General features: G+C 38.3%; 1 protein-coding gene and 1 non-coding gene across 3 annotated transcripts; both read right to left on the bottom strand.

The window, feature by feature from the left end:
- LOC116267212 (bifunctional nitrilase/nitrile hydratase NIT4A-like) lies at nt 1-5,273 on the bottom strand. Of its 2 annotated transcripts, XM_031648820.2 has the most exons (7): nt 4,626-4,756; nt 4,071-4,516; nt 2,612-2,791; nt 1,170-1,463; nt 673-954; nt 393-540; nt 1-270 (listed from the first exon to the last, which is right to left on the bottom strand). In XM_031648820.2, the coding sequence occupies exons 4-6, from the start codon at nt 1,435-1,437 to the stop codon at nt 401-403; spliced, it is 690 nt and encodes a 229-aa protein (XP_031504680.1). In that variant the 5' UTR covers nt 1,438-1,463; nt 2,612-2,791; nt 4,071-4,516; nt 4,626-4,756; the 3' UTR covers nt 1-270; nt 393-400. The 2 variants fall into 2 exon arrangements, with proteins under 2 accessions (XP_031504680.1, XP_031504679.1); XM_031648819.2 differs by lacking the exon at nt 4,071-4,516 and having other exon boundaries at nt 4,626-5,273.
- Nucleotides 5,274-8,134: 2,861 nt separating this feature from the next.
- Nucleotides 8,135-8,207, bottom strand: TRNAA-UGC (transfer RNA alanine (anticodon UGC)). Its single transcript has one exon. It is a non-coding gene; the product is annotated as a tRNA-Ala (tRNA).
- Between the last annotated feature and the right edge of the window lie 4,541 nt (nt 8,208-12,748).

The following is a 12,748-nucleotide window of genomic DNA, read 5'->3' on the forward strand; positions in this document are numbered from 1 at the left end:
TGAAAAAAAACAAATGAACAGATATCAGAGCTAATATTAACAAAAGTTGAGTGTCACAGATGAACTAGCACGTGATGATAGTCTGAATGAAATAGAAAGCATGTTACTGACATCAATGACATTGTACATTTGTTTATTTTTCCAAGTACCAGGAGTCCCCAGTTGGAACATATGTACAGACATAGCAAGATCATCCAAACAACCAGAACGGCAGATTTGGGTTTTGCCTCCCACTCCAAGTCTCCAACTTTGACTTCCAAAGTGTCTCACCTGTTTAAAGAAACTAACAGTGAAATAGTGAAAGGAAAAGAAAAATTCAAGACAAAGTGGGCCAGATAACGAATCCTAAATTGTTGAGAATGTATACAAAGTCAATACGAAGAGATTATTACAGTTTTTGCTAGCCATCACTTCTATCTGTCGATGCAAATGACACTGGATTCAAGGGATGATCATTCACAGACAAAGTCAAGATATCAGGCCTCGAATAGTGTCCGACAACATCAAAGTCAAATTTTGAGCGTGTGATTTCCCCAAAATCTGATGAACATAAAAGAATAATTTATTACTTATGAAGCAGTAGACAGCAAATGAGCAATCCAGTTCAACATAAAGAAATGAAACTCACCAGCTTATTTATGAAATAAATATTTTTCTATGAAAGCCACATACCTAGATCAGCAGATATGAGAGCCTCTCCGTCATAATTTGGCCCAGCTAGTACAGAGCCTGATGGGGAAATAATGACACTGCCACCAGCACATACAATCGAATCAGGTGATAGATTGTCATCTGAATCTTCAAAGACATAATCTGGAGGTGGGGGGTAGTCCTTCCGCCGGCAAAACTGGTTTGCAGATAGAACAAAGCACCCACCTTCAAGTGCAATGTGGGTCATTGATGATTGCCATACATCTCTTGCATCCGCAGTTGGAGCACAGTATATTTCAATACCTAAAGAACGAAAGTTGCAAAAATTATCCAACTTTTAAACAACAGGAACTAGTGAAAGGCTTCTACTGAGACTAGCTATCACATCAAACAAAATTAGCAACACAATAATCACCCAATGCACAAAGGGAAAACAGAGATATTCCAATTACAGGAATCCAATTCGATGGAAAAAATTACATCCTATGTTGACCCATTGTCATCTTCAAAAGTTATACCTTTAGCATACATTGCTGTTCTCAACAAGGGCATTCTGTTCTCCCAACAAATAAGTGCACCTATCTTCCCAACAGGAGTTCCAAAGACAGGAATCGATGATCCATCTCCAAAGCCCCATATAACACGCTCAAGTGCTGTAGGCATGAGTTTGCGATGCTTTCCCAAGTATTGCCCCTGAGCATCAAAGAATAAAACTGTGCAATACAATGTGTATCCTGCTCGCTCAATTACTCCCATCACCAAATAGACCTTATATTTTCCAGCCATGCTGGCAAGGCGGTCAACTTCAGGCCCTACATACACATGAGCAGCAAATGAAGCCAAATTTCATCAACCATATTGAAGGGAGCAGTAAAATAAGGAAGTTTTCATAGACTATTACAAGTAGACTGAAAAAAAATACTGACATGGAAATGAATAAAATCAGTCACATTTTGGGACTGGTATTTCAAGTCCCTTATCCTTCCTAGGATCCACCAATCTCAAGTGGAGACCATGGTGGTTGAAAGCAAAAAAAGAAAAAAGCGAAGAGGGAGACAGCAAAAGTGACAGAGGGAGAGAGAAAAAGGGTAAAGAAACCAACCCCAAACGGGACTTGTTGAACCCAACTCCTATGTTAGGATCTAAGTCAACGTCAACAGAAATCTATTCAAACTTGAAGAAGAAGCAACTTGATCATGATCCTAGTCATAGATTTTCACAAGGTAGGCCCTTCTTTCAAGGTACATGGGCTCAATTAGCAAGTAAAATAGTTAATCTTTGACTTAGTTACCCTGTTAAATGAGCTAGGAGTGGTTGGCCTCATAATGACAAGATAAGTTGCACCTCACTTTGTACATTTCAAAAATGAGATTTCCGAAAAATCCTTCAAAGCGCCCAAGTGTTTTTGGGTGGATCATGGCTTTTCCAAAAAATTTTGCACAAAAATGCTCCAACAAAAGGAGCAACATCCAGCATGTACGTTTCAAATTTAATAGCAAAGCAGGAGGTTAAGCAGCAAATTAAGATGGTCCATCATAATCCCGACATAGTATAAAACAAGAGGGATAGATTGAATCAAGAAAAAATGATGTTTGATCTGCCATTTATTGTACTTATGTCCTCTTTATTTCCTCAAATAGTTGTTTAGACTAATAGTGCAAATGAAATGCTACTATCCAATTTATGTGGCCATAAACAAAAAAATTAAAGATTGACAAATGTCTTCAGGCTTAGGAGAATTGAGAGGTTTCCTGAATAATCATGGTGAACACATGCATCCTACGTTTGTTATATAAACATGCTTCTATGAACATTCAAATCTGACCTGTGTATTGACTATGCATAGATGTGTGTTCTTTTGAATTGTGAACGCGCTTTTTGGGCACCAAAGACCAAACACACAATTCAACCTAACTGGCAATTACTCTAATGCTATATCATACTCTTATAAATGTTTTACCAGGCACATCAATAGCTGCAGCATGATACTTCCGATATTCTTCCCTTCCCCTAGCAGAGCGACTGCCAATTGCAACGCCAAAGCGAGAACCCCGTGGATAGCCACCAATAAATGCTTCCGGAAATACAACTATTTGAGACCCATATGCAGCAGCTTCTGCAATCAATTTCTCAGCTTTATCTGTAGACATGATGCAAAAAGTAAACATAACACCAGATTAACATTCTACAAGCCATTCAACTAGAAGAAAACATATGTCTTAAGACTTAGGAGAAATGAAATGCTACATATGAACAACATTTTGTTACATCTAGATAATCAAAATAGCTTCAGGATATTACAATTAGCATCTTGGCTCAGAACTCAGATCATTCTCAGAAGACCAGCTTTAATATTCCTTGGTCTGCACTTCACATAAATGGTAGTGAGTCTAGTGACTCTGCACTGGTCGATTGGACATTTCCAAATTTCGTTTCATGATTCTATGGGAAGAGATTTCAAGGCAGATACAGTTCCTTCAAAATAATGTGGCATTTGAATAGACAAGCAATTGACTGTCAGAAAGCTCATGCACAACCCCACATTGCACAGCCAAAGTTCAACCTTGATCAACCTAATCTTCAATACTCTAATCTTCCAGCACTATCTACGTGTCATATGAGTCTCCGTTTGCATGACACAATGATCTTCCAAGCTGCAGATTCCCTTTCTTGGAAGAGAAAAGGAAAGCCCACTGCAGGAAGGAATGACTTGTAATACTACTATGCACTTTTCTGTCAATAAACAATACCAGTCCTTATCCAGCAAGCAATAGTCATAAGAGTGATAGCTGCTGGTAGATAGCACATATTTATTATGCTCCTTAAGAAATACTGGGGTAAAAACTAATTTTCTGCAGTCACTTCTTCAAAGTTTCTTGAAAAGAAAAATATGTTACAGTCAAAGGAGGATGAGGAGTCGACAGCCACAAAGACAGAGTTCTCTTCTCTGTCTTTCCCCATGTCCTATCAAGTCAAAGCTCATTTGTAAGAAAGAATCACCAATAATTGCTTTCCCGCCTAAAAGTATGATATTTTTGACAGGTATAAACTAGAATCTTGCAGCTCACAGAAACAGAAAAGGTTACACAAGAAAAATGCAAACCTTTCTAAAATATGTCAGAATTTATATCCATAGATCTGGAAGAGATACGTATAAATTTCTACTAAACAAGTATATGGTTCTCTCTCCCAAACAATCGCCAAAATATTTATATAAATTATTGTGGTAATTTTCCATTATCCAATAATTTACATATTTCCAATTTTCCACCCTCCTATGTGTTCAATCCATTTATTTTCAGCAGTATAGTGGACCAACGTTCAAGTTCATTTAGTGATCTGGGGGCAATTGGTGAAGCTCATAGTACTTAACAATTAAAATTAATGACATCACAAACAAAAAGCTGCTAGCCGTTTACATTGTCCGATGGTTGATGGGAATCAATATGTTCCTAAATTCCACAAAGCACTCCCGTACATGAATGATGTTCTTCGTTTCTGTTTGAGATTGTTTCAGCGCGCTTGGAGAATGTTAGCAATCACAAGCCGCTTGCCTCTAAACCTTATGCTCTTCAGTCCATATATAGGTATCCTAGCACTTCTCAGCTGAACCTAGATCAAATTAAGCCTTTCATTTCATTTGTAACATATATAAAGTAAATCTTCAACAATCACAAGAAATAATAAATAATTTCGCAACTTGTTTCTAAGTAGATTCCCAGTTTTGCGGACAGCTTTACAACTGGTTAGACTGAGGCATGTAGATCGAGGATGGATTTTTTAAAGTGGTTTTGAATCAACAATCATGAACAACTACTGATCAGCTGGTAGGCTCTGCCATTTCGAGTGATCCTCCTCCATGCTCCTTCCTCCAGCGAAAAAGGAAAATCATGTATCAAACATTAAAGTAACAGTAAAGTGATTGTAAAATACAGGTACTCAACCAACTGCATCGATGGTCCACCAATAGTTACCTATGGTAGCGGGGGTGTCATAAAAAATGGTGGACGCCTGCACTACGGTTGCACGAACCGTCTGCACGGGAGAGAAGGAGGCCATGTCCACTTCGGTGATAGCAGGAACGACCGCCATGTCCTCTACGCTACACGCAGGAGCGGGAAGAGAAACACCAGCAAATGGAAAACAAGAAAGAAGTTAAGATGGGGAGTTAGGTTTATGAGGAAATACAGTTACTTCCCGTATTTCTTCTTCAGATATTCCCTCATCATCTGATCTCTGGCGAGTGTTCTGGCTCGAATCGGCTCCACGTTGACGTAGGCGAAATGGGCGCCGACTGCGAAGAGGACGACTCCCGTGAGGAAGAGGCCGAGGGTTTTGGTTATCTCTCTCGGCGTGGATGGGTAGCACAGCGCCATGGCTGCCGCTCGGGCATTTCGTCGAACACTTCCCGCTTGAGTCGAGCCTTCTAGCGGATTCTAGTTCTAGGAACGGACATTTTGTAGGGGTGAGCGTGTTGCCGCCACTGTTGATGAGGGGACCTGAAGGCGAATGGAATGGGTGGCGTTGGAACGCCCCGGCTCATATCCTTCCCACGAATTTTAACCCAACAAATTACAAAAAACATGAAGTTCCGATGGAATAACAAAAATCTGTTTGAATCACACGATCGGTGTTTTGGATTTTTGTTGTAGTGAACGTAGATGAGCAACATCTCACCTATATATAGCTCAATCTCAGAGTTTGTTCTATTGAGACAAATATGTTGACAGTTTCATGGGGTTTTGAGATGAATAATCTCATTAGAAGAAACGTTCATACCAGTAACATGATCGATTGTTTCAAAGGGCATAGCGTAGCTGGTTGAGTTAGGGGCCTGTACTAAGGCAGGTCTCTAGTTTGATTCCCGTGGGTGCTATGTTCCTGTGTCTATGGCGCGGCATCCAAGCTGAAGGGTGCACCGTTGCTATCACTGATACCGACGCAGTTCAGGACCCCTGAGGCAGAGGGAATGGGGGGCCTTCGGGCCTTTTTCGAGCGGTGGAGATTAATACCCCTTGCTCACCCAGAACAGTAACATGATCGATTAACTTTACCAATGAAATTTTATGCGACAAAAAAAAATTTTGTGACTACTTTCAAGTAATTAAAAAAAAACTTTTTTTTACGCTTTTGTAAACACAATAAATGTTTCATTTTCATTGATGTGTGTTTCAAATTTATGTTGGTGTAATTGATGGAACACATAGTCATGGAAATATACCTTTAGCTGATCTACTAAGACAATGTGGTAGAACACAATTGGCCGACTCAAAATGCATTAGCAACAGGTTCTTTTGACAGGCAATCTATCTATATAGCTTTTGGTTGGAAACGAACAACTTTTGATTTGAGAACCGTAAAAAATGCTTTGATAAGATAAAAAAAAAATTAAGAATTTCGAAAGGTAATTTATCTTTTAAAACTTACATATGTTAGCATTTTTGTGAATACAAACTTAACAATGTTATCATATTGATTTTTTTAGGTAAATATTTTCTTGTTTGTACATATTATTCATGGTAGATATATAAAATATCATTTGAAAGAATATCCCTTGAAACACCCATAAAATCGCGAAACAGTTATTTTGTTTCTTTTTGTGCCTGCAAAAGTTTTTTTTTCTGTTAATCATATTAATCATGAGCATTTTTCGACGACATTAAAGCACACAAAAGTTTCATACACGACACGGCATGCATAACCCTTGCAACACCGACAACCCTTGCAACACCGACAAAGGTTTTATATATATATATATATATATATATATATATATATATATATATGACAAGAACCAGACTCTTTAAATATGAGATTTAAAATGTTTTTTTTAAACCTAACTTTACCAATATGATATTAAGGATAAGTTGATCATTTTTTGGGTTTTGATAGTGTTTTTATAATAAACAAAAATGAATGGCTTTAGTAGCGTCAACATTTTAATGATAGAAAAATCAACATTTTTCATAAAATCAATTTGATTTTTATATCAAAATAGTTTTTATAAATATATCAGCATGTTTATATTATATTTAAAATTAATTTTTAGCAAAAAGATGAAGGGGTGTGGTTTTTATCCCTAACTTAATGTCTGATTTTTTCCAAGTTCTTTTCTCTCTCTCAATATATAAGTTGAGAAAAAAATCAGGCCAGGATCCAATAATGACGTGTGCACTTCAATAACATCTCAAATGTTCATGGATTTTCAAAATCGTAGGTGGGTAGAAACTTATGACAAATGGAAACAATTGTATCGATGTTATTAGTTATGCATATGTTTGTTTTGTTTATGTTTTACTTTTGTTAGTTATTATATGTTGAATATGAGTTCATCAAGCTGATCTTTATGTTTATGTTCATAGGTAATCGAAGATGAAGCTGCGACATAAATATTATGTTATGTTCGAGAGTCGTTCAGGGGACATATATGAAGAAATACAATCACCAAATTTTGGAAGAACCTTTTTGTTTAAAACGATAGACATGTTGAAAGTTACATTTTGTCTGTACTATGTATTTAACGTTAATGCTTTTGTGGACACTTATGTAAATTATCTATCTTATTATCTCTTGCTTGACTATTTGTTTTTTCGGAATGCCCACTTTCATATGTTTTGAAATTTAGTGTCCTGTTTCTCTTTTCTTATTTGCATCACTTTGTGGGAAAAATATTGTACATTTTCTTGTAAGTAATGAAGTGAGTTGGGTTTTATGGCTTGTTGAGTGGGGGAGCTAGAAGAAAAGACTGCTTTTTAAGTGAATACTAAGCGAGATATTGTTACCTTGGTGGATTTTTTGGTATATAAATTCTTCCAACGTTCAGAGAAGGAAGGAGACCCTTATCAATATGTGCGTCGAAAGGTCGAGGATGTTGCAAGATCAATTCAATGTGAGCATGAATCATGTTATTGTTGTTTGTGTCTACGCTTTCACTTGTTATTGTTGTTTTATGTGTTACATCAATCTTTCTCTTTTTAGAAAATCTAGAAATATGTTCCTTATATCAAACTAAGAAATATATTTTTGAAAATATATTTCTTCATCACAGACACATCAAAATGAGAATCCAAAAGATTTTTCTCATTCAATTTTTTTAAGAAATATATTTCCAAGCCATCAAACACTACTTAATAGAACAAGCCTTTTTGCAATGCAACCTTGGAGATATGATTTTAAAAAGTATCTTGGTGGGAAACATATATTATTAGATGCTTCAATAAAACTTCTGAACTACTAACGTAAAAACTTTGTGGAACCTACTCAAATGAATCAACTCATCCACAACAACTCAAGTTTTTTAAACTGTATAGGTGACATTGAACTGCTCAAAATGGGGGACGGCTATTAAGTCCTCTGAGGTTGAGGTCTAGAGGACAGCCAACGAAACGGGGGAGAAGTAAGGAAGAGACAAAAACCGAAAATGGAAGGGGGAAGGGCAAAGAGTTTTGGCTGCAAAGTCCGTTAAAAGAGAAAATAACTGATGTGGAGATGCGGGGGATCGAACCCCGTGCCTCTCGCATGCAAAGCGAGCGCTCTACCATTTGAGCTACATCCCCACGGTTGACCAATTGATGATATGTGCTGTATAACTTAGTCATCTGACATTTCATTTATGCTTCATTTTTACTAGTTCCAGTGAGGACTAACCTGCTTATGAAATTACTGATTTAAATTCACCTTCCTTTCTATTCCTTTCTTTTTTCTTTTTGAATCACAATACTACTGGATGTTTTATTCAAAGATTTTGGGCTCGCAAGATCTCTCTGAATCTGTTAAATATATCGCGTGGTATCAAACGGAGGTCCAGTTAAAGACCAGTCTACAGCTTTTGCATTTGAAGCAAGAAGAAAATAACATTTTTAGAGTTTGTGGACTGAGTTAAGGCCCAATTATGAATATTCAACTGGACTTGGAGCAGAGTCTAAAATCTCTCCCATGTCTAAAGCCAGATAAAAATAGATCCAAACTAACGCAGCTCAATTTTATGCCTAAGTTCATTTCTTTTGCCACCTCCAATTACGGGATCCAGGAGTATCACTATCTCTTCAGATCCAGATCTCAATGCAGTTAGTGCAATATACTTGGAACGAGGTTCAAATAAGAACAAGAGGTGGGCAGAGGGTGGGCGAGCTGCAGCATATTCCTGACTCTGTGAACTAACATTTAGTGGTATTTTTGAACTCTGACAGCTAAACTGTATATTATCTGGAATCCATTTAAACATGCTAGAAAAACCAAACTACGTACATATGGAGCAGCCATGTTCCGCTGCAACCCTGTGGGGGCAAAGTGCCCCCATCATTTTATTGACAAAACATAGAAGAAATATACAATTAGCTTACAACAAAGAAATGTAGTAGGAAGATGTCCTAAAAATCAGGAAGGGCATCCCAAAACTGCCATGCATTCAAGGGGCATGGGCGGAGAACAGAAGCTACTGCGTTAGCAGTAGTGTGACAGTCAGAAATCAAAATGCGGTTGGACTTCTGTACAGAAAAGTATCTGTATACAAAGCGTTGTTAGACTTTGTGGTGCAGCGTTTGATGTTGTCCTGCGCCTCCATTGAACAAAGAATTAGATTGTTGTTCAGTAAGTGTAGGCAGCAGTATGATAATGTCTTCCAACTAAATGAATCTCTTCGAGAGCATAAGCAACCGGAGTCCTTCTGCGTGGCTTATGGAGAAGGCCAACTTAAGACTGCCTTTTCATTTGAAACTTGAGAGTGACTATTTGTATAGTAAAACGTGGGAATGGCTGTCGTCAGGGACGATGGAGGTCGCGAGCCAGAGGAAGAGATTAGTTCTGTGGGCAGATTGACTAGCTGCAGCCTTCTTCCTCACCTTTCCTTCTTATCTTGTCATAGATACCGTGGCTGTTGAGAGAATTGGCCGTTTGAGATCCCCAGCGTAGTTCATCTTTGACTGTATTGTTATGTGGAAACTGGAGTAATTGCCGAATCCAAGGGGAGTTAATGCATTTCCAGAGTTGCATGAACTGCATGAATCTTTCCAATCTACCGTAGTCGTCTCCCGGTGAAAAGGAGGAGATCAAGAAAAGCGAGCAGTAGAGGTCTAATGTCCCAATGTAAATGGCTTCTTAGTTCATCCACTCTGCCGGCCAGCGTATAGAAGAAAGTTAGGGAGGATTTGCTATGATGAATCCTCGAACCAGAGCTGTTGCCAATTTGTTCAAGGAAAGCTGCAATCCTCCTAGCATTTCTTTGATTGGCACAACGAAAAAGAATGAGGTCGTCGGCGTAAGCAAGTAGCGGGGGAATAGCAGTTAGAGCAAAGCGGCAGGGACATTGTATCTGGCTGTTACTTTTCTCTAGCTTTAACTTCTAGATGTCGTCTCCATAGCCACAAGGAATAGGTAAGGGGAGAAGGGATCCCTCTGTCTGAGGCCTCTATGCCCATTAAAAAATCTGTCCTTGCAACCATTAATGACTGCAACTTAAGACTTGGTCGAGACGCATAACATAATCCTATCAATCCATCGGTTGAAGAACTCCAAGGTAAGACGATGGTTGAAGAACTCCAAGGTAAGACGATGCATTTCGCAGGAATAACCAGTTGACTATGTCGTAGGCTCGAGCTCGAACTGGCTAAACATTGAGCCAAGCTCGAGCCGACTCGCTCGTGCGCAACCCTATGAGTGTTTCCTTTTTTTGCAACACAAACAATTAACACCACTGGAATTCAAAACAGAAACTCCTATTAGTGTTTCCTTTTTTTTGCAACACAAACAATTTACACCTTTTTTTGCAACACAAACAATTAACACCACAGGAATTCAAAACAGAAACCGCCTACAAACCCCTCCTCCCAACCATTGCACAAAACCCCTTTAACGATTATCTACCTATTGGTTAACTCCACATATTTTTGTATTTATATGTAAGGTGCCCATCAAGCATTTATTATATATGGTGGTGCTCCTTAATTGTCTTCCTATTTAATTCAGTGCTACTAAAAAATTTCTGGCTTCATAATTGGGTTAAATTTATGCAAAATTTAGTTAAGGCCCTGTTTGATGGCCTGGATTTTTTTTGATGGAAGAATTTTTCAAGGGAAAAATCCACGGTAAGTGTACGGGCAAGTAAATATTTCTTTCTCCTAATCCAGGCCATGTTTGATGGCCTGGAATTTTTTTTCAAGGTAGAAAATTCAATGTTTGATGACAACGGTTACTTTTCCATGGATAGTAAATTTGATCGTTGCATTATGAGATGTTTGAGATCTCAATCTTCGGCAGCTAATGCTTGTTCCTGTATGCACGCGTGTGAAGAGAGAGCCGATAATGTGCAAAACGCATTAATAAAATGAGCAACAAACTGTCACCAAGTAGAGAGAGAGAGAGAGAGGACAAAGAGAGAGAGAGGGAGGACAAAGAGAGAGAGTTCAACTGATCAAATACCAATAGTGTACATTTGAGACTATAACTACAAGATCTACAAAAGTATATAGACAGTAAAGCTGTTCAATGGACAAGCATTTTCTTGCTTTCAGTAATATAAAACATCATTCATACATGATGTATGGATTCTCTTCTCTAAAACAAACCGGATAATTTGACAGCACCATCATCAACTAACTCCAAAAGACCACCATGTCTTGGATGTTTTGCACCGAGCTGCGTTCTTTTGCGGCAGGACTCACTTGAAGAATGACCACTAGCAGTGACCGACATCTTTCTTCTAATTTGGGTAGCAGTTTAATTTGGGTAGCAGTTTGGGATGACACCACAGCAGGTGACGGACGAGGAGGGATGGATTTATTCAAGATAATACTCATCCCTCAAACACCACACATGGAACTTCAGTGGTAAAACCCAAAGTTCTAGAAGCAGGCAACCAGAAATCAACAGAATAGCCGCAATGTTAATCTCATAAGACTGAACATCAAAGTTACAAGTCCAAACATAACTTTCTTCTGGGTAGGCAGAGGCCAATAATTTGTAAACCACAAGAACCATTATTGGAAATCTATTGGGTCTTCATTGTTTTGTTGGAATGTTAGCCCTCTCAATTCTCAAGTACCAAACTCGGAGTAGCTCACGTTTCAGATTATGGAGCCTTATTCTCAATAAGATTTCCTCAATACAGCTTATCTTCCAAATCAAAGGTATATGATGAAGCAGCAAACAAAGGATGATAGAACAAATATACCTTGGAGAAAAAACAAAATCAGGAGAATAATATCAAAAGAAGCAAGAAACAGAAAATAAGCGAAGACCAACCTGGAATTTGGTCTCTTCAGGGGAGATGGCAGTGAATTGGATCTTTCCTCCCACTAATATGATCAGAACTCACAGGAGCAACATAGCAGAGAGAGAGAGAGAGAGAGAGAGAGAGAGGATAAAATGTGGCGAATTACGGTGAGGGCTATATAGAGAGGGCTATGTAGAACTTCGGATGCTGTATATGAGAATGTTCGTAAGAAAAAAAAGGTCAGTCAAAGCATGTGAATTGCAAGCCCATAAAAAAAAAAGAAACGAACAAGTAATTAAGATGGTTCATGTCTCCCGCAGTTTGACATTATTCTTCTTGAAATTAGCTACAAAAAGGAAACAAGTATATCTATATATTAGCACAGGCTCCAAAAAGAATGTTGACAAAAAAAGTTGTAATTACAATTCAATCACTGGCCTGAGAAAGGGAGCAACTTTTTCCAAACCATCAAGATTGGCAAGCGATTGCACAAAAGCTATAGGATACAGATACTCCTATGACAAGCTTTCCTATGCTCAAAGAAACAAATGGAATGGCTACATTCTGCCAGTACACAACACGTGGCTCAGGTGCCCAGCCAGTTAACCAGATTGTAAGATTCTTGCTTTGTTGTGTCTGATCACAAATAGCAGCACACCATTTGAATCCATATCAGCTAAAGGTTCCTATAAAACATCTAAAACCACCAACAATCAAATCGAGAACAAAGCAGGAAGCATCGAGGGAGAAAGAGAGTTTATTTGTTTATGTGGGTTGGGGATCACCTTGCCGTTCATTACAAGCCAGCAATCCTTGCAGTTGTAGTGCTTCAAAACCTCTTCCAAAGTGAACATCTTTGCTTTAACAGTACATATCCACAAAACAAAA

This window comes from Nymphaea colorata, chromosome 13, assembly GCF_008831285.2.
Source record: "Nymphaea colorata isolate Beijing-Zhang1983 chromosome 13, ASM883128v2, whole genome shotgun sequence".
Taxonomy (NCBI): Eukaryota; Viridiplantae; Streptophyta; class Magnoliopsida; order Nymphaeales; family Nymphaeaceae; genus Nymphaea; species Nymphaea colorata.